This window comes from Bemisia tabaci, chromosome 2, assembly GCF_918797505.1.
Source record: "Bemisia tabaci chromosome 2, PGI_BMITA_v3".
In the NCBI taxonomy this organism is placed as follows: domain Eukaryota; kingdom Metazoa; phylum Arthropoda; class Insecta; order Hemiptera; family Aleyrodidae; genus Bemisia; species Bemisia tabaci.
This window is the reverse complement of record NC_092794.1, coordinates 20,105,037-20,124,753: the sequence shown is the minus strand read 5'-3', so window position 1 is coordinate 20,124,753 and position 19,717 is coordinate 20,105,037. Positions and strand designations below refer to the sequence as shown.

The 19,717-nt window shown below is 40.6% G+C and overlaps 1 protein-coding gene across 1 annotated transcript in view; it reads left to right on the top strand.

The window, feature by feature from the left end:
- The first annotated feature begins 3,299 nt into the window (after positions 1-3,299).
- Abcd1 (ATP binding cassette subfamily D) overlaps positions 3,300-19,717 on the top strand; it is a 105,809-nt gene continuing 89,391 nt past the window's right edge. The window contains exon 1 of the mRNA XM_019060823.2: positions 3,300-4,224. Coding sequence (XP_018916368.2) covers positions 3,575-4,224 — 650 coding nt within the window. The 5' untranslated portion in view covers positions 3,300-3,574. The remainder of the gene's footprint in view (positions 4,225-19,717) is intronic.

Sequence of the window (19,717 nt, the reverse complement as noted above, 5' to 3'; positions counted from 1 at the left end):
CTCTCTGATTGGTTCATCAAAAAGTTTTCCATTGGGCCATGGGCCCTCGCGAGAGAAAAATGAATGCATTATATTTTCACAGTATCAGTGTAATTTTTAGCAGAAATTTCGAATAGTCTGTTTTTATTTCAGAATTTTCGCACAAGAAAAGGCACCAACACATTTTTCCAGACCAGAAAAAAATGGTGTTTTTAGACAAGTGTTTGCGAGATTATGAAATATTAGATACTTTAAACTCGGGAAAAAGGCAAAAAAGCATTTACAGTAATTTACAGGGCACAGGAAGCTTAAATAATTCATTAACGAAAAATATTCTCCGACTTCGCAACTTCTAGAGTCCTTCGAGCGAGCTATGCCATTTTGAAGATTTTAACTTGGCAACGCTGCTATACAAGAGGGGAAAATTTTTCCCGATGATGAACCCTTGAGTAAAAGGTTGGTCACAAGCAAAGGAACGAGATTACGTATACTTTGAGGAGAATCATCAGAGAGTAGATCCAAATCTATGTTTTAAAAGCCCATTTCTTGGGCCATTTCACTTCGTCATTTCGAAATTCGGTGGACTTTAAGAAATGTTTAATGCAACATTCACGTTTGATAGTGAGTAATCAGCAAAATGGGGGGGGGGGGGGGGGGCTTCAAGAATTGGGAATATAAAATATGGACGAGATTGATTACTTAGAAAAGCACAGGGTCGGACTGGCTCGCATCTGAGGGCGTAGACCCTTAGCTGGTTAAAGGGGCGTAATGTGATATTTCCTGATGGGGCATCCCCTTCGTGGAGCGGGGTTCAGAAAATTTTGGCAAAGCAGCACAAGTTTACGCTACTTTCAGGTTCAAGATTTATTAATCGTACAGAGTAAAAATTGTAAAATTGAACTATTGAAGTGACCGACAGACTTCTGAAATTAAAGAAAACAAAAAAAAAATTAAAGCCACTAGACGCATCCAAGCACCATTATTTCCATAAGAACCATGTCAGTGCTGCGGTTTACACGAGCTTAAGACGTGGGTCTAAAATCCATCCTAAAAAAGAATCATACATGAACCTGAAAAAAGAAGGAAGAACGAGTATCAACACAGCCGACGACACGAAAGACGCATTCGGGCCTCTTTTTTAACTTTTCTCCCGAATCTGAGCGACACCTCATCGGCAGCATATAGCAGGGCATTGAGAACTCACGCTTCGCGTCATCGCGCCTTCAATTTTTCAGATGCAGCACGGACGTCCATCAAGTACGAATAGTTGTATCTCTGCGCCGTCGTTAACGCGCATCTTTTTCCTCGCTTTATTTCCATATTGCGTTTTTTTCCGTTTGTCTTATTCGTAATGGTGCTTCAAGCACTACGTGAATAACACAGCCGAAGGAAGGAGAAATGTGTTCGGGCCTCTTTTTTAACTTTTCTCCCGAATCTGAGCGACACCTCATTGGCAGCATACAGCAGGGCGTTGAGAACTCACGCTTCGCGGCATCGCGCCTTCAATTTTTCAGATGCAGCACGGACGTCCATCAGGTACGAATAGTTGTATCTCTGCGCCGTCGTTAACGCGCATCCTTTCCCTCGCTTTATTTCCATGTTGTGTTTGTTTCCGTTTGTCTTATTCGTAATGGTGCTTCTTTTTGAGCTTCGGAGTTGATTTCAGAAGAAACCAGTGGCACCATCGTGTTTCTCGCGAACTTTTACATCAGAATCAATAGTCAAATCGCAAATTCCTCACACATACAACATCTCCATTTCAAAATTTTGACGGGACCTCATCTCTCAAGATCACGACGCCTCTTTTAGATACTTTCTGTGGGGGCCGGGGAAGGGGGCTTCGCTGCCGTGAAAGGATTTCCTGGGGTCGATACCCTATTTTTCCCCGCATAGTCTTCGGCTTTGTCTGGCCCATAAAGGAAGGGAGATAGAAACCTGGTTTCGTGGAATTTCATTAAATTTTCGCGAATAAATTTTATAAAATATAAAATATTCCCTCTCGATCCGGAGCCAAGGCCCAGGCCTAGGCGGTGTCGCGACTTTTCAGATGAATTTGCACTCGAATGGGACAGCGACGAATCTGAGTTTAACGTCGGGGTGACCTTGGGTTCCTTTTGACGCTACGCTTATCTATCTAGCTCACTTGCTTGACCCCTATGCAGGCAGGGGGAACTAGGCTCTAACCGTACCATGTATCATCATCATTCTGTTATTAATTTTCATTCTGACTCGCGGCGGCGTCAGGAGGATCTATTTTATACCAAGATTATATGGCAAATATTGACAACGGCAGCACGTGAACTGAAATTATGCAGGGGAAAACTTTAAAAAAAAAAAAAAAAAAAAAAAAAAAAACCATGATGAGAGGTTCTATCCCTAGTGGAGGGAGATTCAAAAGTCCTTCTCCAGAAAAATGGTGATAAGCAGGCAAACCTAGTATACGGTTTTTGATTGTTTTCAACAATTTCAATGGTAAAATGGATCGAGTTTATATTTCAAAATATTAATTTTTAAATATTACAAAAATATATACAAAATATTTTTAACATAATATTAAACAAATATTTTTAAACTAATATTTCTAAAATATTTTTTGTTAAATATTGCAGCAACATATATATTAAAATATTTTTGAAACATTTTTTTAATATACACATTTAAATATTTTAACAATATTGTAAATTAAATATTTTGTAAACACTGCTAAAATATTCAAACAATATTTTTGCAAAAACATTCTAAAAATGTTGTCAAAAAATGTTTTTCAATTATTGGACAAATATTTAAAGAGTGTTTTTTCAACAATATTGCGACAATATTGTCACGGAACATTGCGAAAATATTGCAGCATTATGTTATGTCGCGCGGGTCAGGAGGTTGGCCTTAGTGAGGTAGAAAATCAGAATACTTCACCAAGAGGAATTCGTGACACTCCTCAAACTCCAAAGGCATGTTCGAGGGATTCATTCGAGTGAGTCCCCTGACTTCCTCCCCCCCCCCCCCCCCCTCCCCTTTGCAGCTGAATGAATCCCTCGAGCATGGAAAATTTTGGAAAATAAAATCCTCTCAGGAGCAATTAATTTTGAACTGTTTTTATCGAAAAATTAATCGCTTTGCAATTTCCAAGATGAAAAATATGACATAAATACCCATCAAAAATCAAGGAAATGAACACGACACTTGATTTTTTTCAGAAACGTCAATTACGACCTTTAAGCAGTAAACTGATTTTAAGCGCTGATTTGGCAACACTGCGCGAGAAGCTGCGCGGCTTCTCTCAAGTTCAAGAGGGCCGGTCGTTCCAGCTCACCGCACTGCTCCTCGCTTTTTATCCGTCAGTCAGCTGCCAGCGGTCGCGTTAGCGCCAGCTTCGCCCATGGATACAGACCTGATGTCGCTGTTTACATTAGTCAGCTGTTGAGCTAGCTCACCCCGTGTTTACAATGAATTTCACGAACACCTAGTTTATTCACGCGTGTTTTGTTTTGTGTGATTACCTTCCTACGCTGTCCCAAGTGTTTTCGTGCGAATCTCTTTCCGTTTGTGTTCTGTATTTCTCATCAATTAGTGTTGTGTTTACCGTCTAACCTCCAAAATGCCATCTGTAGTATCAAAGTATGTTGATGATACCATCCAAAAGTACAGCATCCCTAAAGAAAAGCTGAGCCAAGGTGTCCTTGGGCTGGCAATCCTCTTGTACGGTTGTAAAATAGGGTACCCCTACTTGCAAAAAGCCTGCTCCAGAACAAATACAAAAAAGTCAAAAAAAGTGTATCGGATCAATTCAAATGGGGAGCTGTCAGGGTGCAGCGATTCGGACGAGGAGCGAAGGATGAATAATAACAACAACAAACTAGCTGTACCGAATGGTAATGTGTCAGAATTGCCGAATGGTAAAAAGAACGGGGTACCCAAAGCACCTGTCAAGATAAAAGAGCAAGGCAGTGTACCTGGAGTAAATAAAGAATTTTTGCTGCAGTTGCAAAAGTTAGTGAAAATTATGATTCCAGGGGCCTGGTCAACAGAGGGTGCCCTGCTCGCGATCCATACACTTACCCTCATAACCAGAACTTTCATGTCAATTTACGTGGCTACAATGGAAGGCAAAATGGTCAAGTTTATAGTGCAACGTGATATTAGAAATTTTTCTATTATGTTACTTAAGTGGCTAGGTGTCGCACTTCCGGCAACGTTTCTGAATTCCATGATTCGTTACCTAGAGAACAAATTGGCCTTGCAGTTTCGGTGAGTACTTCTATTATTTATATCTTTAGATAATTTTTGACAGCTAAGTTGATGGACCAGTTCTGCCCTCTTGTTTCTCTCTGACCAGGGTACAATTACTGGGTGTCAGCAATAATGATTTACCGTAATTATTTATGAGTGATGGCTGCTTTTTTTCCTCTTTCTTTAATGTGGGCAGTTATGTACACTATACCTCAAGTACAGTAAATGTTCAAAGTGACACTTTTCCAGAAGGTGGTATCATTACCCCTTTCTTTTTCCATTAGTGAGTAATTGTGCCTAGGGGCAGTTGATTTCCTGTGAATACCAAATTTCATTAAATACGAAAAAATTATTGCAGTACCTAGGTACATGTTTGGACTATTGCAAGTAACAGATTTTCACAAATACACCCTGTATTATGTAAGATAAAACCATGAGCTTTTTCTGGTATATAATCTGGAATAGGTATTTAATCGACTACAGCTCTAAGTGACTCGAGAATTTTTTTTTACAAAATGTCCTACCTATAGGTATACAAGCAATGATCAATACTTTTTCCACACGGAAAAAACAATTTAGGCAAAACAGTGTCAACTACAGGCTGGAGAGCTCAACCCCAAAACATGTAAGGCTCGACCCTTGAACTGTAGGGCTGGACCCGAAAGCTGTAAGACTCAGCTTTACTGCTTGTAGTTTGCGCTATTTCATCTAAAGTGTTTGGGCTCTGCGCTAAGTTGTTTTTTCCCCGCATTTCTAGAAAATCCATGGCAATCATGTCCGTATGATGCGGAAATTTTGACCATAGGTGACAGGAGAAATGATGAAGGAATTTGGAGAATGGACCATACCCACTACGTCAAGGACCTCTGTCCATGATTCTTTAAAGACAAACACCTTCTTGTATTTCTGTGTTAATGCTGTGGATCTGAATTCACCTCTGCCACACGGTAGATCGGGTCAATCAGAGAGGTCGGACATGAAATCTTTAACTAAAACTGTAAATTTTGATGTTAAATTAGTCACAATTTAAATTTTAAGGAGTATGCCTCTCAAAGAAAACACGAGAAAACCAATGGAACCACTTTTCAGACCTCAAAGTTTTGTATGAACAAAGTTTTGAGCTTTGAAAGGTTCCAAATTTTGTCCAACCTCTTACATTGACTCGATCCACTGTGTGCTGCTGTCGGAAATCGTTCACCGCGATCGCGCTTGAGCTCTATCAATTTTTCCGTGCTAAGGAAGAACACCGTATGAACATTCGAGAGTTATCAAATTTCCTTCGATAAAATTTTTATTTTTGAGGAAGATTATGAATATATTTCCTTGAAATTTTCAGACATACTTATGATCGAATTACCAACGAAATTATCTCAGAAATTGGCAGAAAAATATTCAAAAATTTTCCTAAAATTTCGTGGTTTGGCAGAAGAAATTTGGCAACGCCTGAAGGCTCATACGGCGTTTTTCTCTAGCACGGCAGAACAGCACGTACAAGTCACACGTAAGCACAGCGTGTTTATATATACCTCTCTCGCGAATTCTACGCTTCGCGTCAAAAAGCGAACAAAAAATCGTCGAAACCAAGGAAAATTCGAGGTGAGCGAAATGGCCTGGCGTGCTTGTCGAAGGCGACCAAAATGCGAGACCAACTTTCCTCGTCTGAGGAGCTTGACTCTTTTCTCGATTTCTTACTCAGATCTTATTTTTTTTCGTGGATCATGAATCTCCAGTCTCGCATGGGCGGATCCAGCAAACTGGCAAATTGGCAACTTGGCAACATTGTTTTTCTCCGTTTAAACTTATGGACCTGTATCGATTCTTGGAGGGGCCAGGTGCTCCGACAAGAATCGATTATTTAGCATAGGTTTAAATGGTGGAGATCCGGCGTTGCTGAATTGCTGGATCCGCCTCTGCAATCTCGGAGTTTCTCAGCGCCTTCTCAGATGCGACTTTAGACTTCTGGGTAGAGCTGAATAAATCAGTCATATTTACTTTGAGTTTTGAAAAACGACATTTGTGCGTAATTGCTTAGAACTCCCAAATACATAACGAGGACGAAACTGCCTGAAATGTTGGAATTTTTTAATGTAGGAGGACATTTTTCGAAAAAGAAACTTTTTTTTTATTTTTTGAATATTAAAATGCTCTACTTCAAAGGAATTTTAGTCATACAGCATGTGTTTGAACTGAAAAGGCATACTTTTTAGCTTTCCATCTGTATATATTTCACGATGTGCTCGCTGTGGGAACAATAAGTTGTAAAAATCATCAGGATCGCGTACTTCCGAATCAAAGCATGACATTTCTAGGGATTCAGTGCTATGTATGGATGGACTCGATTTAAATGTAGACCTCAAAAATCTATTGGACCCTAGGAAGGACAGAGGTGAAGAGCCCCCAAATTTTGAATTTCATATGATTTTAGAACAGTTACTGTTTTTTTTCTCTTTTTTTTAACTGAACCTAAGGAACCTAAAATTAAGGTGAAGCGCGGAAGAGTGGCGCGGTACTATGTCAAACACCGACAGAATAACCGCTCGATTTTTTTGCGTTGGTTTTTTTGTTTTTCTTATTTCAACTAGGTACGCAAAGTTTCGAGAATTTCAATTTCCTTTTCCCTGCCGCATGCCGACAAACTGTGTCCTCCAAGAATGAACCGTCGTTGTTCGTGACCACTATGTGTGAACAGTGAAAACTCGGCAACAGACAGGGATGGGTTGTGTGGCGGGGTTCAGAATCTGATTTCGCCGATGATTTAATCCATAGACTCGTCAAGTTTTAAAGCATGTGTGTTAACCTGCATGTAATAATAATATTCAGCATCAGTCGAATTGAATTAAATCTCACGCGCAGATGGCTTGCGCTGGGGCAAAATTATAAATCCTCCACGTATAGCTGTTGACCTATAACAAAATCAGTTCAAGGTTGCATCTTTTTTTTCCTTATTTGATGCTGCGTCACCAGGATGATAGCTAATTTTTTTCTTCACACGTTAAATTTCTCTGAAGACGGCCTCTGTATTTTTGACACGCGGAACTCAATTCCGAAGACGATTAAGAATACATACTGAAATAGGAGTACCTCAAGGGCTGTATTGGGGGGAAGTTAGTAGTCGATCCATTGCGTAAACATCAAAATCATATCGTCTTCAGAGCGTCTATACTAAGCAGTCGGGGCTTTGGGAAAATGTGTTGGTATATTTGAACCACGATTTTAATCAAATAAAGTCCAAAAAGAATGGGGGGTCGGTATATTTTTTATTTTGGGGAGGGGCGAGCAGGAGTGGTCATTGATCATGGAAGAATTTTCTATGAATTAAAGTCTTTCATTTTTGCATAATCCTCTTGCAAATTGTTTTTGTTTCGCACAGAGAACCATTTAAATTTGAAAAAAATTGAAAAATTAGGTATTATTTAGGTAATCAATCAATGTACAAAATTATTAGGTTCTTGGCTACTCATGATTGAAAGGAAACAAAGTATTGAGCTTTTAGCCGATTCAGTGGACGTGAAAAGTGTAAATTCAGGCCATGCTCGACAATAGATCAGTGTGCAATTCGGGAATAGGTCGATCAAAGATTACAAAAAACGTCCGATTTGTGTAATCTTTATTCCCGTTTGTGACATCCTTGAGCCGCGTTATCCTAACCAGTGTCCGACACTCACCTTTGAGTTCCAGGAGCCATGTGGCCAATAAAGCTCGATTTTTAGGGGCCAAATTGACGTTTGCCTATATATCAGGGTGCCTTAGTGAAAAGTTAGAATCCGGTGCCCGTGCGTCAAAATTTCAAGAAATCACTCCAGAGAAAAATTAGGATTGTTTGAAAGGGAGGGGGTGGGGGCAATTTTTAGAGGTCACGTTGGCGCAGAGCCTTCATGACCGATTTTTTAGGCGAATTTGGCGCGTTGTCGCCTGTGAATTTCGAAAACTGGTCCTTACTCTCTCTGTCAAGAGACTCTAACCTTAATTGGATTGCATTTTGCAAAAAGGAACAACTAGCATTGCAATGTTGCTAAGATTGTGCAACTTCTTTTGTCTTAGAGGAAAAACCCGATTATCCATTAATAGTTTCTATTTTACTCGCTAAAAACTGTAAATTTAAGACAAAAATTACCATCTAAATTTCATAGTTTTTCACGATTTCCGCAATTTTATTGCAAAAGATGAAGTTGCACAATCTTAGCATCATTGCAATGCTAGTGGTTCCTTTTTGCAAAATGCAATCCAATTATCGGGCTAAGTGCTTTCCTTGGACGTGAAATGATTTCAGTGCCACGAAAGGGAGTGCAATGACCCAGGCGTTGGATCTTGAATCCCGAGTCGCAAACCGCGGATGAAATCTCGTCGGGTCGATCAATTAACCAAAGCGCGCAAGGGCCGGAAGTCGTTAACCGGATTTTTGAGCCGTCGAAACGGCGGCGGCGCACTGTGGATCGAAGGATAGGGCGGCGCGGACATAGGGTTATCGTGTGACTGTCAACCGCCATATGATACACAAATATATGTTTTCTACGGTAATTTTTCACGAGAAAGCTGAATATCATATTGAAAAGGCGTTAAAGTCAGCGGTTTGTAGGAAAAATTGATTTTTTTTTCCTCTTTGAAACCCTTCAAAAAATAGTAAATGCTCTAATAATTATTGCGATTAATTATTCTTTTATTTGTTTCTGCTGAGCTACAAATATTTTGTTTTCTTCTTTTATTTTGCTGTAAACTCAATGTGAATATTTTTAAACAAGCAATGCCCCCCCCCCCCTTCCCCCGCTTCCAAAATTTACTAGCTGGATACGATGCGCGGTTAAGTGAGCTGTTCAGGTACAAAGCAAAACTTAATTAAAATAAAAAAGAGAGTTTATGACTCACAATGAAAACTGAGGGGGCAGAAATATTCCACTTATACAGGGTGCTCCAAGCACTGTTCCTTGACGAGCAGATCCAGAGCTTCCGGTAAAAGGAATTTTGACTTTTTCTTCACCGTAATTTGGGGTCGGAGGCTCGAAATAATAGGATCTGAGGAGACCAACAAAAAATGCATGATGCCTTCATTTGCAGTTTCGAGCAGCTTGCAGCTTTGAGACGTACTATCATCTTGATTCAGTTATCAGTATCGCTGATTGATCGCTTATCGTAGCGAAGTAGGAACAAACGCAAATCTGAGGATATGGTGACCGCTCAAATCGTCGCTCCTCTGACGTAAAGGCGTATCTCAATTTCAACGTGAACCCCGTTTTAGACATAAGTTCATCTTTCTGGGGCTCATGCGGAAATAGAGATACGCCCTCACGTTAGAAGAGCGACGAATTGTAAAAAACTCAAACCAACAATCAAGTCGAACGATTTTTCATGAAAACCAGAGGCATCATTTCTGCAGAATTGTAGGAGGTTGAGAGTAACATTTGTTTAAAAGAATAAAAATTACTGAAAGGGAGGGGAGAGTAAAATTTTATAAAGTCACAAATCCCTAAAATTGATGCATATATTGACCAAAATAGAAATCAAATTGCGCTACGATCAATTGACTTAGTGTTCCCTCCTTTTTTTCGATATAGAAAGAACAAGATTGTGGTGCAAGATGATATTATTGGCGTTGGAAGGGAGAGGGGGGGAGGGCATGACTAATTTATTCCGAAAGCCAATTCGAAACGGTGGTAAGTTATACCAACCCAATGGGAGCCTTCCAGCCTTCCTAGATGCAAAAAACTAGGACTTTTCATTTAAAATTCAAATATTGGTTTTTTCGAGGAGCGAGTTGTCATCACATTTATAGGCCTAACTTCTAAAAAGGCAAAAAAAGGCAAAACTTCTCAATTGATATTGGTTCCTAGGGATATAAGGAACATTCCTCTAGGTCGGTTTTCTTTGAAATGTTCTGAAACAATGTCGAAATCATTCACTGAATTTGGAAAACCGGGTTTTTTAGGGTACCATGTCTGTGCACTGATATTAGTATTAAAAATAAGGATGAAAAATATGGCAACGGGTGTTTCTCTCTCCCCATTGCATCAATAATAGAGGACAACCCCCAAAATTTGATACAAAAATGCAGGATAATTAAAATATAGGAGTAACGTCTAGGCTAAAAATGTACCCGAAATTCACCTCAATGTGGACACGGTGTATCACACGTCCGTTACATCGCTTTAAATTTTTTTTCAGATGTAATATTGGTATTTTATGTTCGGCTAAAGAGTCTACTTTAAGAAAATGCCAAGAAACATTATGTTCCTTCACTTTCATTTTTGGGCCTATGTCCGACCTTTACCATTGGCTCGATCCACTGTGCGGCGGCGCAACGACGAGGCGCCCGATCCCGATTTCACGGTCAAAATCGCGGAGCAGACAGCGCGCGACTCGACCTAAGTACACAATGCGCACCGCGATTCGGTGGCGCGGCGTCGAAGGAAGTCCGGATCCACTCAAAGAAAATGCATAAAGGAACCAAGCCACACCAGCTATTGCCAAATTTAATTGTGCAATTAAATATTTTCTCTGCCGTGATAGCGAAGAGAGCCGTAAGTGCAAAATTTTCGAAATCGAGTTTTCTTCAAAATTCGTTTAAACTCTTTTAGATGAAATTACTGAGACAGCTAAAACAGCAAAATTCATCCCAATTTAATGAAAACGAGACGTATGTAAAAGCCGTAAGTGCACAAAAAATGACACAGTTTTTTTTTCAAGACAGCCGTAGATGCACGAGAGCCAAAGAAAACGGTGCTTTCCAGTAAAGTGCCGCCCTCTTTTGCCAATTTCTAACCTGAAAATGTGTTTGTTGTGCGTCCAAAACGCAACTACGAAAGCATGCAGAAGATAGCACTTACGGCTGTCTTGCCTAACAATAACCTAGCATGAAAATGAAAAATACCCTTTATATGTAATGGAAATAAAATCGGTCGATTTTTAATCATCCATACGATTTCTAGGAGTCTTCCGGACGATTAGTGGCAATTTGACAAAGAACGGAGGCTTCTTTCCATAAAATGTTCTTGTCAGAAGCTTCTGAGCCCGTTTTCTCAAAACTTCATTTTTGCACTTACGGCTCTCTTCGCTATCACGGCAGTTCTGTGTAAACGGTTGTTCGGATTTTCGTGGGAATTTCAGTGAATTTTCGCCATAATGCGAGGCAAATTCCTTAAAATTTTCTAAAGGATCTGCACTAGAGGACCTGTATAATGAAGACTATTGCCATCTCTATTCAGCTCTCTGATCGGTTCATAAGTGTCCGGCTATCATGGAGCTCGAAAGTTGGACCATTGTAAAGAAACCCGACCCAGAGGAACACGTATTATCGGCTGAGAAATGAATGATCATACTCAAAGCTTAATTTTCGGCAAAAATATTCGTCAAAGTTCGATCCGAACTCAAGTCAGTAATTGGACACAAAAAAAATTTCTATCACACCCAAAATCACGTCTAGAACCTTTTTGAATTTTTCCGCTGTCTTGTTTGCTTACATTGGGCCAAACGCGGAGTGGAGGGGCTGGGGTTTGTTTACATTGGTCCAACTTTGGGGCTCCCTGATAGCCGACCAATCAGAGAGTGGCACTCTTTTTCTGTAGTAAAAGGATTGAGATGGCAATACTCTCCCGTATATAGGTACTCCAATCCGCGCAAACGTTCTCTTGTAACAAATTATATTTCCCGGTTAAAGTTGGCAATAACTGATGTGACGTGGTTCCTTTCCGTCGTACGCGGTCCAAGTAGGTCCGGTCCGAACCGTGATGGGGAAGTTGCATTTTGTTTTGTTAATATTTTTTTAATATTTCGGCGGTCGGTTACGCAAGCATTAGAATCAAGTTTTGACGTCCATGTTTCACGTCATCCAACGCAATTGAACATACCATGGTTCATACCGCCCTCTTCCTCTCATAAAGACGTAAGATTGGCCGTAACACCCCCCCCCCCCACACACACACACACACTCTATTCTTCAGAAAATTAAAGAGGAAGCCTGAATAATAGCTGAATAAATGTACTTTCGTCCGGGAGTATTGATTTTTTCTTTAATTGAAGACTCAAAAATCAAAATCCTGGTAAAAATTGACAGTAGAATCTGTGTTCCAAAATACCATAGACCTACAGCCGGCTGTAAGATTTCCAATAGCTTCTATAGCCGGCTACACAATTTCTTATAGCCTTTTATAGCCGATGGCGATTATTACGGATGCTAGGACTTGGTGAGTTTTTGGAATACTGCTCTCTTTTTGGGCCGTAGTATCTTGATTTATTTTGCGAGGAAAGCACCGTACTTTTGATGGATGCCTGCCATTACTAATATATTAGAGCGCCCTCAGTTTCGTATGATACTGTGCAATACCTCTGGTGTGAAATAGTTGCTTCAAGCGCCGTGGCAGACGGCCAGCCAGCGCGAAACACGCATTGGCGCCTACAAACCCAACAGGGATACTTCACGCGTTGCGCAATGCGTGAAGTATCCCTGTTAGGTTTGTAGGCGCCAGTGCGTCGCCGCTCCGCTTTGTGATAGGCTCTAATATTTAATCTGGCGGAGTCAGCGTTATTCAACTTATGATTTTGAAATGTTTGCACATCTTGTATGGATTATTCTCATTTTAATTGATGAAAAAAAATATGTACGAGGTAAAGGAAAATATAATGTGTGTTTTGTAAATATTAAGGTGGTTCCGTATCAAACTTAATGATTTCCAAAGCACACGAATCTCTACAAAATATCTTATAGTCTTTTATAATCGATGGCGAAAAAGCAACAGCCAGGCGATAAAGTGTAAAGCCCGGCGATAGGAACCAAAGCCCGGCTGCATAATTTTTTATCGCTTCGTATAGCCCGACCGTATGATTTTCTCCGCACTCTACAGCCAGCTATATGATTTTCTGTAGTCTTCTTTAGCCGGCTATAAGAATTCCTATGGTATTTTGAAACGCAGCTCTTATCGCCAATTTTTACCAGGGAGCGTTACGTAATGTAGGGACGGCCCTAAAGGCGAAAATTTGTAATATATGGCCGTATTTATGCTAAAAGGAATTATGTACATAGGGTTTGCGGTTAACATAGTTACTTTTAGCATCAATATTGCACAAAAGCTGCAGATCCAAGTTAACTGAGCTGCACAGTCAGTGCACCATGCCGCTGTGCTAAGGAAGAACGCCGTTTGAACATTCGAGAGTTGCCAAATTTCCTTCAATAAAATGTTTATTTTTAGGAAAATCTATGAATATTTTTTCTTCAAATTTTCAGGAACTATAGTTGAAATTGCGAACAAAATTATCTACAAAATTGGAAGGAAAATATTCATAAATTTACCAGGAAATACGTGGTTTATCAAAGGACATCTGGCAACGTCCAAAGGCTCATACGGCGTTGTTCCTTAGAACGGGAGCATGCCCATGGTCATTCGCGATCTCGTTTGAACATGGAGCCGCGTGAGCAATTATTTGTGTCCCTCGGTTGTTGAGTGCTTGTCGCACGTCGCTAGGTCGGTGCAATGGCGCCTCGCCGTCTGGCAGCTCCGAGTGGGCACCTATCGATATCTCCCAATTTGAAGCTATGCTAAAAGATCGATTATATAGGTGTTCGTTGCGAACGCCTTGTCCATCGATCTTTTTCCATAGGTTTAAATAGCAGATCAATCGATATATCGTAAAGCACGCCGCGGCACTTGGAATATAGTTCGATCGGATCGGTGTGATCAACCCGGGGATCACCATCGACAGAAGTAGGTCGCTTCAACCGATCGCTGACTCAGTGACTCGGTTTCTGAAGCTGGTTTCCCCCGGAGAACCGGATCGGCCGTTTTCAAGATTCAGGTGGCAGGAATTTCTCAAGTAAGCCGGTATAAATGGTAATGAGTTGTTACTATGTTAATGGGTCAGTTGCAAATACCCCAGGAATTAGAGCACGTATATGCATGGGGAGAGTACGGTCATCGAGTCTCATGGCGACCCTCAGGACCCAAAAAATGGCGATGACTCATACTGCTGTGCTGAGGGAAAACCTGTGCCGTATGAACGCCATATTGGTCGTTGCTAAATTTCCTTCGATATAAGACGAATTTCTTGTTAAAATATGAATGCTTTCTTCCAATTTTCAGATAATTTTGTTTACAATTTCACATAAAGTTCCTGGAAATTTCATGGAGAAATATTCGTAACTTTCATCAAAAATAAACGTTTAATCGGTTTGGCAACACTCGAATGTTCATACGGCGTTTTTCCTGAGCAACACGGAAAAAATTAAATTGCTGATTTAACAATTTAATCGCTAATTAAAGTGACCGCAATGTTTCAACGTAGATTATACCACAAAAAAATGCTACTCAACCACCCTCGGGTTAAATTAGCTTACAATAGTGGTTAAACTAGCATTTTTTTGTCGTAAAATGACACGCTGCAGTCATTTTTTTTCTAGTAATTGAATTGTTAAATCAGAAATTTAATTTTTTCCGTGAATGCACCATGGTGGGAGCGGGTGAGAACGGATTGTTGCCCATTGACAAGAGACCCTCCACCGGTATCTTGGCAATGGTGGAAGCTTTTACTCTCATGCCTCCAACATTCAACTGTTGACTTACCCACTTGGTAGATGTTGAACTACGTGTTGGGTACTTATTGTTTTGCAAACAAACAGAATTTGATAAACTTGTTTGCCTCATTACGTTACCCGGCGCTCATTATCCCTCTAGTGCATGTCGAACCAATCGATATCAGTGCAATTTCACCGTTTTAATGTATCGAATACGATCCGTATATCGAGCTTTTACCGAATGCGACATCAACAGCAGCATTGTTACGGGTAGAGTAGAGTCCCTTTATACTGAGAGTCAAGACAACACCCCCTCATGGAGTCACAAACGGGAATAAAGATTACAGAAATTGGACGTTTTTCGTAATCTTTGATCGGCCCACTCTCAAATTCCTTTCTCCGTTCCTTCTCTTACTCCGTTTGTTCCTTGCCGAACCCGTAATTCCCAGGTCCATTCCAGATTATAATCTTTGCAATCGGTGAAAATGTAATCTTTATTCCCGTTTGTGACACTGTGAAGGCCTAAAATGCGGGAACCAATCAGAAATGGATTCACATTGTCTTGACTCTCAGTATAAAGGGACTCTAGTTTAATGTATTGAATACGATCCATTTATGGAGCTTTTACCGAATGCAATATCAACAACGGCATTGTTACGGGCGGATTTTTTTTACAAGTTTCATCTCAACGGAGAGCGCAGCGCTGGAGCGTGGAGCCCCGCCTTTTCATAACTCGAGCTTGGCGGACGCAGCAGTCACCTCGACGGTGGCGTGCATCACTCGGTGCACTTACCGTTAGTCAGTAACGCGTCGTGTTACGTGTGACTTACGCAAGCTCAAGTAGATCATCCCACTCCGGCGAGGCCTGTTTCGTTGCGGGCCCGAGGCATCTTTGCCGGCACTCTTCCCGTAAAGATTTAATGATGCTGTGTACACTTGTGTATCCACCGGAGGGAGGTGTAAGCTCTTACTAGTTTCACTGCAGCGAATTTGATGACTCGAGTCTTTTGCGTAAGGATGAGGTCCAGCTTTTAACTTATATTGCTGCCTATCTCCGTTACAGCCGGTTACAACGGAGCTGTCCGTAAATTACGCAACGCTCTCACGGAGAAGAAAACTTCGTGCATAAGAGTCAGGACCCGAAGTGATCGCTCAAGTTTTCGGATCACGCATCCGAAAACTTGAGGTCCAGCTGCCGAAGTTCGAGGCAGACATTTATAGCACTTCGGTATACCGAAGGGCTCGGGTCACACCTGAAGTACTGCGGTACATACCGGAGTACTTTAGATGTCTAACCCGAACTTCGTCAGCTGGACCTCAAGTTTTCGGTTGCGTGATCCGAAAATTTCAGCGATTCATATGACCTCAACTTCGGGTCCCATGCACGAAGTTTCTTTCCATGCACGAAGGACTGGGGACACTTTTTGTCGAGAATAACGAGGCTCAGAGGCGGGTCCAGCAATTTGGCATTATTGTCTTTACTCCATTTAAACCTATGGACATGTATCGATTCTTGGAGGGGTCAGGTGCTCCGACAAGAATCGATTTTTTGGCATAGGTTTAAATGGAGGAAATCCGATGTTGCCAAATTGCTGGATGCGCCTCTGACGAGGAGTGCCTTAAAGAACTGCGGATGAGTCGCAACTGAACTTAAGTCCGTTCTATGGCTTCAGATTAGCCGGCAGTGCAGTTTCAGCTCATCGTCGGATGTTGCACTTCCGTGTTAGAGTGCCGGAGAAAATCGGCCCGAGAATTGAGCTCTTTTTTACCCGCACTGAAAAAAAATTCTCGGCGTTTTTACCACGGTCCGTTGGTACCTTTACCATCTCACTTTTTTTTACCAATTATTGGTAATTTTACCAAGACAGACTCATAAGCTTACCTAAAAACCGGGTTTTCACTGTTTTTTTAAGGTAAGAATACCACTTTTATTGGTAATCAATTCCCGGTAACTTTGCCATTTTATCTCGATAATTCTACCACAGTCGATAAAAAATATTGGCGTTTTTACCAAGGTCCAGTAAAATGACTGAGAAAGTTCAATAATTTTACCAATTCCATAAATGGTAATTTTACCAAGAAAAAACTGGGATCAAATAGAACCCTGAATTCTTGGTAATTTAACCCTTTTCTTAGTAAATACACCGAGATTTTAATTTCAGTGCGTCTATGACATTGTGTTACTCGTTCGACATTATGTTGCACATTTTTATCTATGTTTTCCTTTTTGAGAGAATGATCACCAGAAGTTTACAATTTTGAAGGGCATTCTTCGGACTTATTGTTTTTACAAATGCTACAGCATAGATTCGTGTCCTTCTGAGTCCGAGATTCAAAATTGGTTCATGCCATAGAGGGTGAGGATTACCTCGCGCTCTGACGTTTTTGCCGGCGCGTTTCGACCTTTCTTTCGTGATATATGCCCTCTCTAGATTTGCTACTCACCATTTAATGAGCGAAAATAATAAAAATCATCCCGTGCGCATCAATCAAGCAACTTGGTGGTTTTCTTCCACGAAATGACCGCGGTGCGACACACAGTGGATCGAGTCAATCAGAGAGCTCGGACACCTCTCTACCTCTCTTTGGTTTTAACTAAATTTGTACGAAGACACGAAGGCCTTAATTATTAAGCCGAAATTAATTGTAAATATTTTACTTCTGTACAATTTTAAGATAAAAACTAACTAGTTTATTTTACAATTGCAACTTATATGTTTTGTTAAACTCTTATCCTAAATCATTATATTACCCATTCGAATAACCCTGTTCATCATTCATAAAAAAAACCCTAGGATAATAAATAATATTCGTATGTAAATAATTAGAAATATATTTATCATATTAAATAATTTAAAACAAAATACAAATGGAAGAATTATTATTGTTTTTGACTAAAACTGCAAATTTTGATGTTTATTTCATCATATTTGAAATTATAAGGGGTGTTGCCAGAAGAAAATTTCAAGAGAAAATCAATGGAACCAATTTTGGAACCCCCAAAGTTTGTCTAAACGGAGTTATGAGCGTTTAAAGTTTCCAAATTATGTCCGACCTCTCCTATTGACTCGATCCACTGTGCGGCAGCCCTCCCCCCCCCCCCCTCCGTTGTTTCTCTGCCCCCGCTCGACCTCACTAATGTATTTTATGGTTGTCAAATCTCTCAAGTAATCAAGAGTGAAAATATTGGAATAGAGCTAGACTCATTAGGACGCGGTGCCACTTGTTTGTGCAAGGAAAAAAGTAAGATGAACGGATGTAGTTTTTTAGCAATACGGGCAGTTTATTATTCAGAGCTCTGTGAGGTGTATTTTCATTCTTTCAAACACAAGTTCATCAATCAAAACGACTTCTTATGTACTGAAAAAGAAAAACCTATAAAAAAGACATTTTTTTTTTTTTTTTTTTTTTCATAAATAAAGGAACACTAGACAGGGTACGAATGTAAGCGTTCAGATACGTGTTTTCGTACCAAAATTTCACGCAAAACACGATGCGCGCAATGAAAATCACCGAAATCAACTCCCAACGAAGATAATCAATGTTTCTTGATGCGTGGACTCGAACCTACCGCTCATGAAAACTCAATGCTCTATACGTGAGTCACATCGCGCGCTAAACGTTATCATGACAGTCTCTGCGATATAAAAATCTGGCAACCTCAATATTGACGCTTTGCAGCTATAGTAAATTGTTTATAGTTTGAACAACTCAGGGTGGGAAATTGACATTACTCGATTGAGAAGCTCGCCGAAACCGTTGTAGTGCGCGATTTGAATCACGTAGAGCTTTGAGTTTCTTGTGAGCGGGCAGTTCAAATTTGTTGGGAGTTGATTTTGGTGATTTTTGATGCACAAATCGTCTTCTAGAAGAAATTCTGGCTTAGAAATGTGTATCAGATTGCTCAAATTCGTACCATGTCTAGTACGGTCCATTATATAAATAATAATGATTATGTATTTATTTATCTATTTATTTATTTAAAAATGAAACAAAATTTGATATTTGAACGTGGTTTTCAATCATGTATGTATCTACACGGGTTGCATCCTCCCAAAGAGCGCACAAAATCCTCTCAAAATCAATTTCCTAACAATTCTCCCAGAAAGTACGGAGATTGTTTGTTTTGATCGTATGCGCTTCAACCGCAGGCAGTGTCGGTCTGGCTCGAAAATTCTTGGGTGCTGAAAGGTTTCGGAGTCCCTACTCTCGAGTGGGGCCCCCTGACTAACCCGAAGTTCTCCTTCGTGTGGGGTTTTCAAGTTTTAGGGGGCCTCGTGAGTCGCCCGTCAGAATTTTTGGGGTGCTGAAGCACCCTAGCACCCCTGATCAGACCGCCCCTCCCTGGTAAAATTGATCGCCAAAAAAATAGGCGACATCGCCAAAAAAATAGGCGACATCGCCAAAAAAATAGGCGACATCGCCAAAAAAATTGGCGACATCGCCTAGAAGGTTGGCGACATCGCCTAGAAGGTAGGCGACATCGCCTAGAAGGTTGGCGACATCGCCTAGAAGGTAGGCGACATCGCCTAGAAGGTAGGCGACATCGCCTAGAAGGTAGGCGACATCGCCTAGAAGGTTGGCGACATCGCCTAGAAGGTAGGTGACGTCGCCTAGACGGTAGGTGACGTCGCCTAGAAGGTAGGTGGCATCACCTAGAAGGAATAAGGACCTAAAAAAATAAGGACATCTAAGTGGGCCAAAGAGCTTTGGTTCTCCGAGGACGTATCTAGAAGACTCTATTGCATAGAGTGTAAAAAGTGCTAAAGAAATGGTCCACCAATACTAGAGCTAGAAAAGTTTTTATTCTTCTTTTTTTTATACCTAATGCAATGGTGTCCTTAAATTTGTGGACGGAAAAACTGCTTTGCGCCTGACCAACCTTCCTGCACTCTTATAAAAGCCCTCAGAAAATCCCTCTTAAAATGAAATCATTTTATAAATATGATATTTATATGGTCAAGAATGAAATCAAAATTATGGGGCACAGCAAATTTGCATGTACATTCCAGCAGC